General features: G+C 43.6%; 1 protein-coding gene across 1 annotated transcript in view; it reads left to right on the top strand.

Annotated features, from left to right (window-relative positions):
- Positions 1 to 15,236, top strand: part of kcng4a (potassium voltage-gated channel, subfamily G, member 4a) — a 32,839-nt gene that overhangs the window by 1,331 nt on the left and 16,272 nt on the right. Inside the window, exon 2 of the mRNA XM_030052730.1 lies at positions 164 to 805. Coding sequence (XP_029908590.1) covers positions 164 to 805 — 642 coding nt within the window. The remainder of the gene's footprint in view (positions 1 to 163; positions 806 to 15,236) is intronic.

Raw genomic sequence — 15,236 nt, 5'->3', positions numbered from 1 at the left:
TGTAATGAGATATTTTGACTAGAAATAAGACATTTTTACTTGAAATAAGACATAATTTTGGTAAGATTTTGACTTTTTGCAGTGTATATAAAAAAAGCTTTTCAAATTTGTTGTCATATTGTTTTTTTAATCCATTTCTTCCTTTTATCTTCTCACCCTGCAGGGTGCATACTACCAGAGGGCCCAGTTCATCCGTCGGCCAGAGGACCTGGTGTCCATCGACCACGGCCTGCTGGCAGTGATCAACGTAGGGGGGAACCGCTACACCTTCCCCTGGAGCACCCTGGAGCAGTTCCCCCTCACCCGGCTCGGCCGCCTGTGTGGCTGCCGCTCTCCCGAAGACATCGCCAGCGTCTGCGACGACTACGACGAAGCGCGCAAGGAGTTCTTCTTCGACCGCTCGCCGTCCGCCTTCAGGGTCATCCTCAACTTCCTGGCGGCGGGGAAGCTCCGCCTCCTGCGGGAGATGTGCATCCTGTCCCTGCACGACGAGCTGACCTACTGGGGCGTGGAGATGGCCTACATGGAGCGCTGCTGCAAGAGGAAGATGTACACGCGCATCGAGGAGGTGCACGAGCACGAGAGGCGCGAGGAGGAGCGCCGGCAGAGGAACGCCATGCAGCGCGTGCCCGTGGAGGAGACAAAGTACCGAAAGATGATGAACCGGCTGAGAGATATGGTGGAGAATCCGCAGTCTGGCTTGCCCGGGAAGATCTTTGCCTGCATGTCAGTGCTCATGGTCGCCGTCACTGTGGTCAGCTTGTGTATCAGCACCATGCCAGACCTGAGAGAGGAGGAGGACAGGGTGAGTCAGCCACTGCGCTCATGTTTATATATTCATGTCTAGTAGAATTAAGTCGCCAGTATACTGTATCAAAAATGCTGTAATAAGGGAAGAGGATGTATCATATCCTGGGCCACTGGTATGAAAATGGAATACACTTCCTGTCTCCTCAGCTTTTTTTGTTTCCCAGCAACGTCTCTGCAGCAGTTCACTAAAATGTGCATGTGCAGTTCATAGCCAGATTAGTATAAGAATATTGCAAAGATTTGTAGCTGGAAGAATCAGTGATAATCTGTACCCAGGTATGTCTTCTTCCACTGCAGTGAACAGACTCAAGACCTGGTGGTGGTGGGTGGGTGGGTGGGGGCTTAGTATTGAACCCACGTGACAGAAATGCAAGAAATGACTCGGAGTTGCGTCGTTTCACCTCTAATCTCATATCACTTCTTGCATGTCGCTGTTGGCTGCACATCCTTCAAGGTAGGGAAACTTTTCCTAAGCCCTGGACCTTTTGAGGGCCCCAAAGTGCCTTAATAAAGAATAATCAGGTTTAATAATTTCACTTAAATTCAAGTTTTGTAAGGGGATTTTTGCAGTGACCCCCCCTCCTCTTGGTAAGATTTATCATTGGTGGTGTATTATCACAGACTTGGCTACTATATCTATTCTCACAGTTTTATCTGCTGAAAGACAAAAACAGTGATTGTGAAGCCTCGTGTCCAACAGAGCTGCCTGTAACTCAATATGACAAAATGTGGGGTCATCTGGGCATTTTCCTCTCATGCCAAGTTTATTTCCTCGAAGCAAAGACTGTGATTTTTAGTGTGAGTTTGTGTGTTTTTGTGCATATGTGAGTTTGTGTGTATGAGAGAGAAGAGTAGAGCAAGAGAGAGGGTGGCTGTAAAGTCTGTGTCAGGTGGATGCAGATAATTTAATGCTGCCAAATTGGTGCTTTACTTGTCTGTTCGTAAAATTTATAAGAAGCAAAAATACCCTTTGTCACGCCCTCTTAAAAAACCCCCTGAGGAGTTGCTGTGTGTTTGTGTGTGTGTGTGGGTGTGTGTGTGTGTGTGTGTTTGCACTGCATGTCCTGTGATCTGTGCCTAGCCATAGCAGCATGGGATAATGAAGCCCGAGCTGCTCACTGAGGCCTGGACAGTGTCTGTTGGCAAACACTGGGGAATAATAAAGTGGGCTTACTGTAGCTTAAACACACACACACACACACACACACACACACACACACATGCATGCATATTTACACGCAAAAACACACGCACCAGCAAACTTTCACTTGCCTTAATTCAGATACACACACACACACACACACACGGGGGCATGTACACACGCAACAGTAATTTATTCCACTGTGACCGACAGGGCCATGACAGACTTTTGCACACATTTCTTTCCACTCTTCTGCCTTTTCCGTATAAACCAAGACTAACTCCAATTTAAAGGCAGCGAAAATGGCACTAAAATTTACAGTCTCAGTCCTTGCGTGCTGTCCGCCACAAACATTTACACACTTACATATATATTTCCAGCGTTAGGCCAAAGCTCTCAGACCGTGCCTCTTGCTGTCCCCGAGTTTGATCCCTGCATCAGGAAAAGTGTGCCGAGCCTTATCAAAGTGCCCTTGAACAAGGCACAGTGTAGAAGCTGTATGTGCACGGGGGCCAAGTCGCTGCAGGAAAGCGAGCGCTCTGCACCTGGCAACAGCAACTCCCCCAGCAGACGTCTGCACCAGCGTCACCGTATCGATTTCGATATGAGCAGCCACAGGCAGCCGGGGGAGTGCAGGAGAGTGTGATATGGGGGGAATTCAGGAGGGCCGGGGAGAGGGCCGGCTGCAGCATGCTTGATGAGCTGTAGGAGGGTTGCAAAGAGTACTCTGAGAGTCAGGAGAAGTCCGATAGTCAGTTACAGTCGCAGCAGTCCAGATGGGCGACGAGTCGAGCCGGGACAGGGAGCTGGACAGAGTCCCTGGTGAGGAAGCGTCTGATTCAGTGGAGGCTGTCAAGCTGCATGATCGGGCTGCGGCTGTGATGTGGGCCTCGCACAGCAAATGAGCAGGAAACATCAGTAAGAATTAGCCTGCATAAAAACAGCTGCAAGATACTGATGGATCACGATGGAAATGGAACCCCTTTAAGAAGCTTCAAAGTTAGAAAAGGCATTTTTTTTTTTCCACATTGGATGATAATATCAAATACATGAACTGGGAGTGCAGGAAAAACTGCAAAACGTACTGCACCTCAGCCTGGGTGTGGTGCTTCCAGAGGGCAGGGTTGCCAAGTCTGTGTTTTTTCTGCCAAATTGGGCTACTTTTTAAGTGTTGCCGCGGGTAACAAATTTTGTCCACGGGTTGGGCTTGGGCAGACATGAATAAAGATTCATATTTTGAATGACCAATGTTTATACCCAAATCCATCATCCCAGTGCCTGTCAGCTGAAGTGAGGTATCCCATATTATATTTTAAGTTCTGATATACTGTAAATTAAATAGGTGAAAGAACTGTTTCGGGAAATTGCCTTTAATGTTTATGGTGTTATTTTATAGATATTATAGTGCATTTTGCAATTATAGCAATGCTGCTGGACTTTAAAAGCAACATATATGGATTTTTATGGGCATATTTTGAGTTCTGGTATTGGGCTGATTTTTGGGTCCTTTTTATACCAGGTTGGGCGGGTTTTGGACTGGTTTAGAGTTGCTGTTTGGCTGCTTTTGTCTCACAGACCTGGCAACCCTGCCAGAGGGAGACAAGTCAATATCTTGAAAGACACAAGAGCACATGATTTAAATTTTATTGATAGATGCATAGATCCTCAGCAGAGGAGCCTGTATCTATGTTCTCTTTAGTGCCGTGACTGTTTGATGAAGACACAGCACACGTCGAAATGTTAGTCCTTGTACCCATCAATACAATGTAAACCGTGTGCTCCAGCGTCCCCAAGAATCTCACAAACATATTCTGTATCTATTGACTGCAACGCTTCATTGACGCTATATCACGCTTGAGTGAAATACTCAAACTTAAAATGCCAGTGACTGCACCATTACATGAAACAGAAAATGAATAGATAGCCTTGTGTGTCATTTTATGCACGTGCCCCTGTAATTCATTAGGGCATGTTTGGTATCTTTGTGAATGCTGGGATCTCCACGAGGATTTAAAATAAAGTACCGTGGGTTTGAACAAAAGCCCAGCCATGCAGAATACATTTGCAATGATGGACTCACTAGACTGACATTTTCCTGCAGAAAGCCAGCCAGCGTCAGTTTGTGCAAGCTGCTGTTCCACAGGCCGAGTGGTACGAATGCACCCTGAGCTAAACGCCCTTGCACACCCAGCGATCAATGCCCTACTTTCATCCGGCACAAAACATCAGGGTATCCTGTTAGCCGCTTTGCAGAAAAGCATGTAGTGTGTAACATGAACAAGATGTGACACGACGTACAACAGCTGAAGCAGATGCACGGCAGAGGTGTCGCGGAACGGGGATTTCCACTGGCCAGCCTCTCTCTTTCAAATGCTTGTAATGCACTGCAGCCTTTTAAAGTTTGAGGCAGAACCACACTGCAAAAAGTCAAAATCTTACCAAGATTATTTGTCTTATTTCAAGTAAAAATGTCTTATTTCTGGTCAAAATATCTCATTACACTTAAAATAAGACATTGTCAGCTCAGAAATAACTTGTTTTTAGACAATTTTCACTTGTTTCAAGTGAAAATTTACTTGAAACAAGAAACAAATTCTGCCAATGGAACAAGCAAATTTTTACTAGTGACACAAGTGAACAAGTAAAAATTTGCTTGTCCCTTTGGCAGAATTTGTTTCTTGTTTCAAGCAAATTTTAACTTGTTTCAAGTAAATTTTCCACTTGAAACATGTGGAAAATGTCTAAAAACAAGTTATTTCTGAGCTGATCATGTCTTATTTTAAGTGTAATGAGATATTTTGACTAGAAATAAGACATTTTTACTTGAAATAAGACAAATAATCTTGGTAAGATTTTGACTTTTTGCAGTGCAGGAGCTGTCACAACACTCTTCGTGAAAATGTACGCCACTCAGAAACCAAACCGAGGCAGGACAGGATTGCAACTCTAGCTGCTAATTAATTAGCAACACCCCCGTCTGTGGTGGAATGAATGCAACACTGAAAAAACCAGTCAAACAAGACATCATCAGACATATAAACGATCTATCTGTGGCTAACCGCAGCTAGCTGCTATTGACAAGGCTTCAAAGTGGTTGCCAATAGGACTTATTCACTAGACTGCAGTGCAGGTTTTGGGGGAAATGACTGGGTATCCACCTTCATTTCCTATATAAGCTTCAGGCTGCAAAAGCACAAATGGGTCAGCCGAAGTGCTTGGAAACAGCAGGGGCCACGCCTCTGTCCTGAGAGAGGAGATGAATGGTATCAGAGTCGCACCTCAACGTGAAATTGTATTTTTACTCATTGTGATTCTGTCTGGTAAACACACCAGCAGACACAGAGGCAGAGAGGAGCTCCATGGGAGACACCTAGCCATCTTCAGGGTCAGCAGAGTTGCCAAATAACACCCCTCCACCTCCACACACACACACACACACACACGCACACACACACACACACACACACACACACACACACACACGCACGCCCCATTACCACGGTGTATTGATTCCTGGCATGGGACCCACTGTTTCTGGAAAAGAGCAGAGTTTTTGTGAAACTTAACGCCACTGTGAGTGTGAGTGCATGCCCGTATGTGTGTGTATGCGCGCGCGCGTGTGTGTGTGTGTGTGTGTGCGTGTGTGAGCCTGTTTGCGTTCACTCCAGGACAGAGAATGTCGCCGAGTTTTACCAAGAGTAAACAAGTCCATCTGTGGCTTTTATGCCTCCCTCTTTTCATGCTCCCGAGTTTCCAACTATTCTCGTGAGTTCGGCGATTGAACCGAGCTCCATCTGCAGTGTCCAGCGAGCTCGCTCACGCAGGAGCAGCGGGGGCCCCTGTCATATTTAATTCACACGGCCCTGTTGTTTGTCTCCGTCTCTGGTTCTGCGGGACGGCGGAGAGGGCCAAAATTCCCTCAGCCACTCATCATTCATCTCTGCTCTGTTTGGGTAAGGAGTGTGAAAGGACAGATAAGGTGGGTGGAGGATGGAGGATGGAGGGAGAAAGGAAGGGCGCGAGAGGGCGAAGAGACACAGAAATGAACGGAGAGGAGGCACTATTGAAAAGAGGGAGAGTAGGAGAGTGAGAAATTGCCTGGGAGAAAGAGAAAACGTGAACAGAAAAGGTGAACAGATGAGAGTGGGAGCCCGGTGGAAGAGACTGCGAGGGATAAAACATTTTCATTATTTTCGCCTCTGTCTTGCTGTAGTGGATGTGGCCTAACGTGCGACTGCTTGTCCTTGGCTGATCTCTTCTATCAGGCATTACATCACGGTGAGCTAAATGCTTTGGGAAAGGGCCTTTATCTCGCAGCTCAGTTTCAAGCACACCGATAATAACGGCTCCATTGTTTCTCCATCTCCTGCTGTAAGTGTCTCACGTCTCCACGGTTAGAGGCACTCTGCTTTTTGTGCACCAACTCCTGCTTAAATGCTGCTCCTTCAGGCAGCAACTTGACAGGAAGCATGACCTCCCCTGATGCATTTATTTAATGCAAATGGATGCATGAAATATTGATATGCAGTCAAAACGGCGGCGGATTTTTGGAACCAGCCAGCTGATCGACAGAGGGATTAAAAGGTTAAGGAGCTTGCAGGGCTTTAATATTTCCAATTGAAATACAGACTTTGAACAAAAAAACTGCATATTTTGAATATTAAAAAGAAAAATCTGTCAACTTGACCAGCTTCTTCCCAAACTGACCAGGTAAACTGCCCAAAATTACAGGAATATCGTAAATGTTTTACAGAGATTTTTTTTTTTTTTTTTTTTTTTTTTCCAATTTAACTGCACCACTGCACAGGCGATCATCATTTCCAGGAAGTGAATTAGCACATCAAGCTGATTCACACAGTAATAATATAATAGACTCTGGACTCAAATAGAATTATGTCATGTTATAATATAATTATGTTAAATAGAAACAGGAGAAAGCCTCTTGGTCTGCAAACCTTTTTGTTGCAAAGCCTCGTTAACATACAGCGGGAAAAAGAAGGCTGAATGTTGGCCATGATTAGCCTCATAATAGGCTAATTATGGCCAACACACATTCATCACATTTGAGGTATCACTCAAGATCAATAGGTCTTCTCAGCGAGGACTAATATTACAACACAGTCTCATAAAATTGCAAACAGTAAACACAACCTCTGAAATGCAGATTGTGTGTTGTGGATTATTTAAGTCAACATAACAACTAATTTTTGCTTATTTGGCATGTGAAAAAGTTAGCTATAAGATAAGTTAAAGCATCTTTGGTTAAGGTAAGGGTAAAGCTTGAGCTATTAAAATAACTTTGTTTAGGGTTAGGGCGCTAACTTTGGTGTTTTCAGTTACGTTTCGACCTCGGCTCAGGTTGATTCGGCCCTAAAGAGTGAGTAACGCTGCATTCGCTTGGGCTCAGAAACTGGAAAGAAACAAGCTCCTACTTGGAAATGTCCAATAGGAGGGCGTTTCAAAGCTGAATTTCCAGTGGGAAACTCGGGCAAGATCGATTTGCAGCCTGAGTTAGCCACATGATGCCACCATCAGCATGGCAGTGCACACAGTGAACAGTGGGAAGAGTTCTCTCTGCTTCACCTTTTACTTTTTAAAACTAACATATATTGAGCTGTGTGCTGCTGCCTGGCCCTATGGAGTAGACTATTGCATGGATGTTGAATGTTATTTGGCCTACCTTATGTCATTTCACCAGCAGCACTGTCATAACTGGCGATCCTCTGGATGTCCATGTCAAACTCAAACAATCACCATGCAAGCACTATTTTAAGGCGGACATCCAAGCAGTGCATCCCTGTTTTTATCGGCAAAAGCACTAAAACCCGTCAGACGTCACGAAGACTTCTCCATATAATTACAGGGAGAGATTAAGGATTAGGTTTGGACGACTCAAAAAACAGTTTTGTTTGGGTTAAGGTGAGATTATGATCCGTGTTTCATCAAGAAACACGACAAATAAGACGTACACACTACAATGTGTTCATAGGCGGAGTTTGCGGGGGGGCAGCCGGGGCATTGCCCCCCCTAGCGTCTGAAATGTGTCACTACATTGAGTCAACATTAGGTCCAATATTTTTTTTTCCTGTATACATATCTATAAACATTTAAGCAATGCAATAAAATAAGATTATTTTCAGAAATAAATCTGAATTACATTATGTTTGGTATTGTAATAAATAAAATAATAATTAAAAAAAATGTTTGCCCCCCCAAGTGCAAATTTCAAACTCCGCCTATGAATGTGCTGTGTATAATTGTGTATGTGATGAATAAAATTTATTCTGATTTGATTTTAGCTGACAGATTGTCTATATCATGAACGGGAGAACATTAAAAGGTGAAAACTTTGACTGTTAGAGATAAAGATGGATAGATTCAGTGATTATGACTCCTATAAATTTGACTGTACCTTTATGGCATTGCAATGGCAGTCCAGCAATCAGCAATCCATTTTTTTTTATGATAGATGAGTGGTTTCTGTCCTTATTTCCACCTTTACTTGGCGCTGACCCCGTCTGATTGTGTCTGCCAAAGCGTGGTGAGTCTCTGTCAGGACGGCGACAGTGTTTGGATTGGAGCGAGCAGGGCGGTGAGGTTTTTAGCGCTCCCTGGGAAGAGGCAGGTCTCAGCTCACAGCCCGCAGCCTGTCTGAGTTTACATCTTGCCACCGTGCAAATGTCAAACATCTGTTTGGCTTTTCTCAAACTGTCACTGCGATTCGTTCAGTCAGGATAAGACACTGACTTTTTTTTTTTTTTTTTTTTTTTTTTAATTTTGTTTGGAGTAAAACTTGTTTTGGCCAAGTTTCCCCCATTTTCGTTTGCATTAATTTGATGCATATACATCAAAGTTTTTTACTGTCACTGTGTGCCACTTGGATTCATGTCTTTAATATTCCAGTCGTGTGATTGAGCATCAACTCAGACAGCCTCGTCAGATTTGTTCTCTTCCTAATTCAGCCGTATTCTGGCCCAGGGAGTAATTGAAGTAGGCGTTTTATGTCCTTAATGCCATAAATTGGAGTGGGATTTGCTGTTCAATAAGTCTGTCCCGGGGCATCAATCGCAAGTGTCTGGAGAGAGACGCAGAGAGAGGGGGTAAGGCAGACGGAAAGAGGGAACGAGAGAGAGAGAGAGGGAGAAAGTGTGATAGTGAACTCAGTGTCTTAAGCTTCAAACTGTGAGCTTTGACACGTCCTCTGATTGACCACGCACTCCGTCTCACACAGAGACTAGTCAATAATCTTATTGAGCCGTAGAACTTGGCCAGGCAAATGATTATCGGGGGCAGCTGGGGTCGTGAATTGTTATTCTGTTTGGAGAGCGAAAGATAGAGAGAGGCACAGAGAGAGAGAGAGAGAGAGAGAGAGAGATAATATTGGAAGAATCTGAAAGAGACGGAGGTGAGGAGAAAGTGAATCGAGGCCGAGGAGAGAGAGAGAGAGAGAGAGGAGTGGGAGCCCGGGATGAAAAGTGAGAGATAACAAGAGAAAAGAGAGAAAGGAGGGGGGGAGTAAACAGTCATCCAGCCGTGAAGCCTCCCCTCTCTCCTTTCTCTCCCCGTCTTGCCTCGGCCTCCCAGAGGGGCTGTTAGACTGTCTGAGACTCAGTGATATTACCTGGGCGCACAGGGAGGAGGAAACACACACACACACACACACACACACAAGATATCCATATGACACACTGCTAATATTAACCGCCAGTTCCAACTGTGGGTTTGTCAGTACAAGTGCATGCTGATTGGCCGAGCTTTGTTCAAACCCACAGGACTTTATTTTAAATTCTACTAGAGATCCCAAGCTCTCCAACGACACCACACATGCCCCGCCGAATTACAGGGAAATGTGTATGAAATGATGCACGAGACATCTCGGTAGTTTCTATTTGATGTAACGCTGCAGCCTTAAAACAGTGGCATCCTGGTTTTGAATATTTCTCTCAGCTGTGGTGTAGCTTTGACGAAGCGGTGCAGCCAAAAGATACAGAAGATGTGTGTGAGATTGTCATACAATATGCAAAAAGAAAAAAAAAAGATGTTTCTAACTTTGAAACTGCTAGAATTTAAGGGGAAAGCAGAGTTCAAGCTCTGTTGTGATCAATGGCTTGCAGTTGCTTTTGTTTCTTTCTGATTCTTTCTGATGTTTCCTGCTTATTTGATGTGATGCTGCAGCCATAAAATAATCTGAATATTCTACTGAAGATAGTGCATGTGTGCTATTACTGTACAATACGGAAAACAAACCAACTTTAAAGCTTCTTAAATGGGAATTTAAGGGAAAATCACAGTTTAAGGGGTTAAATCAGTCTCTCTGCCACTACCGTAGGAATTGCTTGGTAACGAGATAATAAAAAATGACTGATCCTGGCGAATAATGACCGTTGAGTATTGCATTACTGTTTTTTTATTTATTTTTTTTTTGAATAATGAGCCTAACACTGCCAGTGGGACATCTGATTTGCAGCCAGGCCCATAACACAATACACACTCATTAAAATTGCATCGGTGAATTTATACCGTGTTGTCTCCCTCTCATCGCCTGAAACTAGAGGAAAGCGTTTCCGCCGCCTCCCTTATCTGTCACATCACACCGATGCGCAGCTCCACCGAGAATCAAAGTGGCGACTGTGATAATATCGAGGAAGATTTGCCCGTTTATGCATGTGCATTTCCCATTCGCAAATACTGTACAGATTCATAAAGTCAGGATGAACTCGCTCTGACTCCGGAAAATGAATTTGCAATATATCGTCTGTCGGTGTGGCTCGAGGCGCTGTTGTTTGTTCGCCAGCGTCCAAATCTGACAGGGACTATTTGGATTTGCTATCTGACGTTCTGGATCATTCAGTCTTGATTTGGAAGCATGAAAATGTTCCCCTCGCCCGAAGCTACACAGTCAACAGTGTGTGAATTTTGTTTCACAGCGATAAAATCAAACAAAGTCTTCGCCATATAGTTTGATTTAAGGCAATTACAGTGTTTTCACAGCTAAGATGCGAGGCATGTGCTGTAACAAGAGAGGCGTGGAGCTAAAAAATAAGGCTTTGAGGATCCCTAACCCCAACATTGTTCCTTTAACCCTAAAAGCCAGTCAGGTAAGACCAAATTGCATTAATGCGAACAAAAGCCGTGAGACTCCCAGGTCTTATGGTGGAAATAGAGGGGGCGAGGAAGTCACAGGATTGGCGTGTTTCACTGTGTGACTCACCCACGTCAAAAAGTTTGCTCCAAACTTTGTGGGAGTTGGACGGCCTGAGATGAGAGAGCTGCTAGGCATCTAAACAGAGGGAGATTAATATGCATACTCGTGATATCAGGAGGCAGATGGCTCCTGGCTGCTCCTGGTGAAGCTCTCAGTCCTGCAACTGGGGGGGGAGCAAATGAGCCAGCTCGGTGGATGCATGACCAAGAAGCCAAACAATCGCTTTAAGTTAAGTGAGTTTCATGACCTATATGCAAGCTATACAGTATAACATAGTGTATACATAATTTACTGCATGCATAATACACACACCCCAAACCCTCCAGAAGAGATTAGGAGGGCTACAGCCTTCCTGAGAGCCCTTTACCCAACGTTCCACACTATTTTTTTTTTTTAATTATTATTTTGATTGCTTTATTGTTTGAATTTATTGTTATATTGTTACATTTTATGTTTTGTTGGTTCATTTTATTTATTGTTTTATTGTTCTCATTGGTTTTACGGTTAGCACTTTTTATGCCTCCCGTTGTTTTTTTGTTTTATCCGGTAAAGCACCTTGTAAATCAACAATAATAACAATAATAACAATCATCATCATCATTAGTAGTTGTGGTAGCGGTAGTATTTCCTCATATTTGGTTAATTTAGGGTTTATAAACACTTCATTGCCAAGCTGCCTCCACTAGCAATTATGTCATGAACAAAAAAATTATACATGAAAATAATGATAGGGCAGCGGAGTAAAGAGGGGCTAATTTCTGGCGGATTTGTTAATTTTATGCACACTTGAGTACAATAACTTAATGACAAAATAATAGAAAAAAAGATTTCCTGATAATGTAATTAAGGCAGCATGTTTTCTGTGATGGATTACCTCATATAGGCACTGCTTTTCAAGTCTGTGTTTTTTTTTTTTTTTTTTTTTTTTTAAACCAGATGAACTACAGTGCAGACAGTGAGCGGGCACAGGCTAAAAATTGCAGAAATTGAGGATGTGACTGTGGTGATTAGCACAAACTTTAAAAAAAAAGTGTGGAATTATCCTTTAAAGGCAATATTCAGCCTATCTGGGACCATCATGTCACGTGTGAAAGCTTTGTACTTGGAAATTTTACACTAGTAGGAAAGGTAAAATGGGAATCTTATGGGTTTTATGCGTGAAGGAGGCTTCTCTCTCTCTCTCTCTCTCTCTCTCTCTCTCTCTCTCTCTCTCTCTCTCTCTCTCTCTCTCTCTCTCTCCCTTTCTTTGCACATGCACCGTCAGCCAGCTACATCTGCAGCGCTGGGAAGACAAAACACCGTCATCAATCACAGGCCTCGTTTGAGCGGTTAACAACAAGGGGGGCGAAAAATTAAGAATGCATTTGTAATGTTCCCCATTTTTTATCGTCCTCCTTGGCTGCCTCATAATTCCGGCCTCCATTAAACGAACACGATGGGAGCATAAATAGGTGTCTGTGTCTGTAAACTTTGTTGGCTCAGCAGGGCGAGACCGGGGCTGGCAGTCAGTCAGGGAGACTTAAAGCCCAGGGAAGTAAATAAGAATTTAGGCAGACTGATGGAGCAGCGGGGGGGCGAGCGAGCAAGAGAGAGACAGAGAGAGAGCGAGAGAGAGAGAGAGAAGAAAGGAGAGAGGAGTGTTGGGGTAAACATCGGGTTCTGTGCTGACCTCCTCTGACTCCACTGGGGTATTTATAATGCCACACACACACACACACGCACACACACACACACACACTCAAAGGGACCTGACCTTAGCTCCAGATGGCCATATCTTCAGAATTGTGAGATTGTGGGAGTATTCAAGATGCTTAAAAAAAACATGAGCAAGCAGGGGAAGGAGAGGAGGGAGAAGCATGTGTGTGTGTGTGTGTGTGTGTGTGCGTGCACTGCAAAAAAAAAATCCATCTGACCAACTCAATTCGTCTCATATTCGGTGTTAAAAATCTGCGAGTTGGATGAAATAATCCAACGCCAGTCGACTTAATTCGCGAATTTTCTTGAATCAAGTGTCATGTCCTTCATCCTGGTGGACGGATCTGCCTTATTCCACCTCGTTCCAACGTCGTTAGACTTATTTCCCAGAAAAAAATCCTGAAACAAGTGAAACTGCATCAGGAAGAAGTGGGATTATCTCATCAGACCGTCAGATTTGCTGTCACTTGTTTGAAGAAAAACTAAAATTTAACGCTGAAGACGAGACTAAATGACTTGTTATGGATGGAGAGCTTTTGCAATGTGTGTGTACGTGTGTGCGCGTGCGCGTGTGTGTGTGTGGTGTGTGTGTGTGTGCCGCAAACACCTTGGAAGGCTCTGCTCAGTTTTCTAATAGGTAGCCGGGCGATGACTGTATAGGAGAGATAATGTGTGCCTTCTGATCCGTTTTTACCCTCCAACCACATGACATAAATCTGTAAATAATTATATATTCCAACTGCAATCTAATCTGTGAACTTTAATGAGTGCATGAACATTATGTGTGTGTGTGCGTGTGTGTGTGTGTGTGCACAAAAAAGTTTGCACGCACATGTACTGTGTACAGTATGTGTTTATGTAAATCTGTGGTTTGGGAGGCGGGGTTACATGCACAGATCTGTGTGTGTGTTTGCCTATACATTGTGCCATTTGTGTCTGTGTGTGTTTGAGTGTGTGTGTGTGTGTGTGTGTGTGAGTGTGTGTGAGAGAGAGAGAGACCATATCAGTGTAGAACAGATTCCATGCCCATTACGGCCTGTCTGTTTATGGGCTATATTCTCTCCGTCTGATGTGCTGCATGGCTGCCAAGTTGGATTATGAGAGAGAACAGCAAAGTATGATGTGTTTATTCTGTCCATGCCAGAGCAGGATCGTCCGGCCTCACACACACACACACACACACACACACACACACTGCAGTGCATGAGGAGAGGACTTCATGGGACTGAGTGTTTTAGGTGAATGTTACAGTGCAACAAGTCAAGCTGAGGACGCCTGCATGACCTTGGGGATTCTCCGACATTTCAAATAAAAGGCTGTAATCTGACTTTTTTTGAAATCAGTTACAGTGCCATCCACATAATCATAGTCTTTCAGTGCTGTTTTCTGCAAGCTTTCTTACTCTCTTAAGAATCTTTGGAGGTTATACGTTTGAAAAATTGCAGAAAGCACATAACCGTCTCTCCAGCCGCCGTATCAAATCTGTGCTGCCCGACGTCTCGGAGCAGGCGCTCCCCCCGGGTATAATTGTGATTTCATGCTCACAGTTTTGCCCACATATTAACTCGGGGAAAACTTAGTTCAAATTTAACACTTTATTTTTAGTGGCTGATGTTAATGTCCAACTTCACTGCAAAAAAAAGTCAGTTTTAAGGACATTCATCCAGTCTCATATTCACTGTCAAACTCTTGTTTTCCTTCCAACAGATGAAACAGTCGGCCAGCAGGATGAGATAATCCCACTGGTTTCCAGCGCTGATCAACTTGTTTCCAGAACTTTCTTGAATCAGTGGTCATGTTCTTGATCCTAGTGGGCTGATTTGCAATTTTCCTGCCTTGTTTCAACACAAATATACTTTGATTTGTTCCCTGGAAAAACTCCCGAGACAACTGAAACTGCATTGGAAAGCAGATTTTTCCAACTTTGAAGAAAAACAAAATATTGATTATGAGGCTAAATCACTTATTAAGATGGAAATTGTCAAAAATCAAGTTAGTGTCAACTCAGTATCCAATACAACTGATCCAAAAAAGTCCATTATTGAAATTCAACTTAGTATCATACTAACTTGAATTTCAATAATGGACGAGCCAAATAAAGTGTGACCACAAATTAGTTTCATAACCTAATGAGAATAAGTCAGTGCTGTTTTATTCTTGTCCTGGAGCTTTATTCTCTCTGTCTCACAGATTTTATCATCACAGTTTTTTTTTTTTTTTTTTTTAAGTAACATTTCCAGGCAGTGATCTGCTCTGAAACGTGTTACACAGTTAAAACCATGACTGACAGGGAACTGAGGTTTAATGGAGACTCAGGTGTTGTTTTCCTCTCTGTGACACGTCTGAGGGAAGTAGGTGTTAAAGACACAATGAGAGAGCGCACAA

Source organism: Myripristis murdjan, chromosome 6 (assembly GCF_902150065.1).
Source record: "Myripristis murdjan chromosome 6, fMyrMur1.1, whole genome shotgun sequence".
NCBI lineage: Eukaryota > Metazoa > Chordata > Actinopteri > Holocentriformes > Holocentridae > Myripristis > Myripristis murdjan.
Note: the sequence above shows the minus strand (reverse complement) of the source record. Positions and strands in the feature narration are given on the sequence as shown.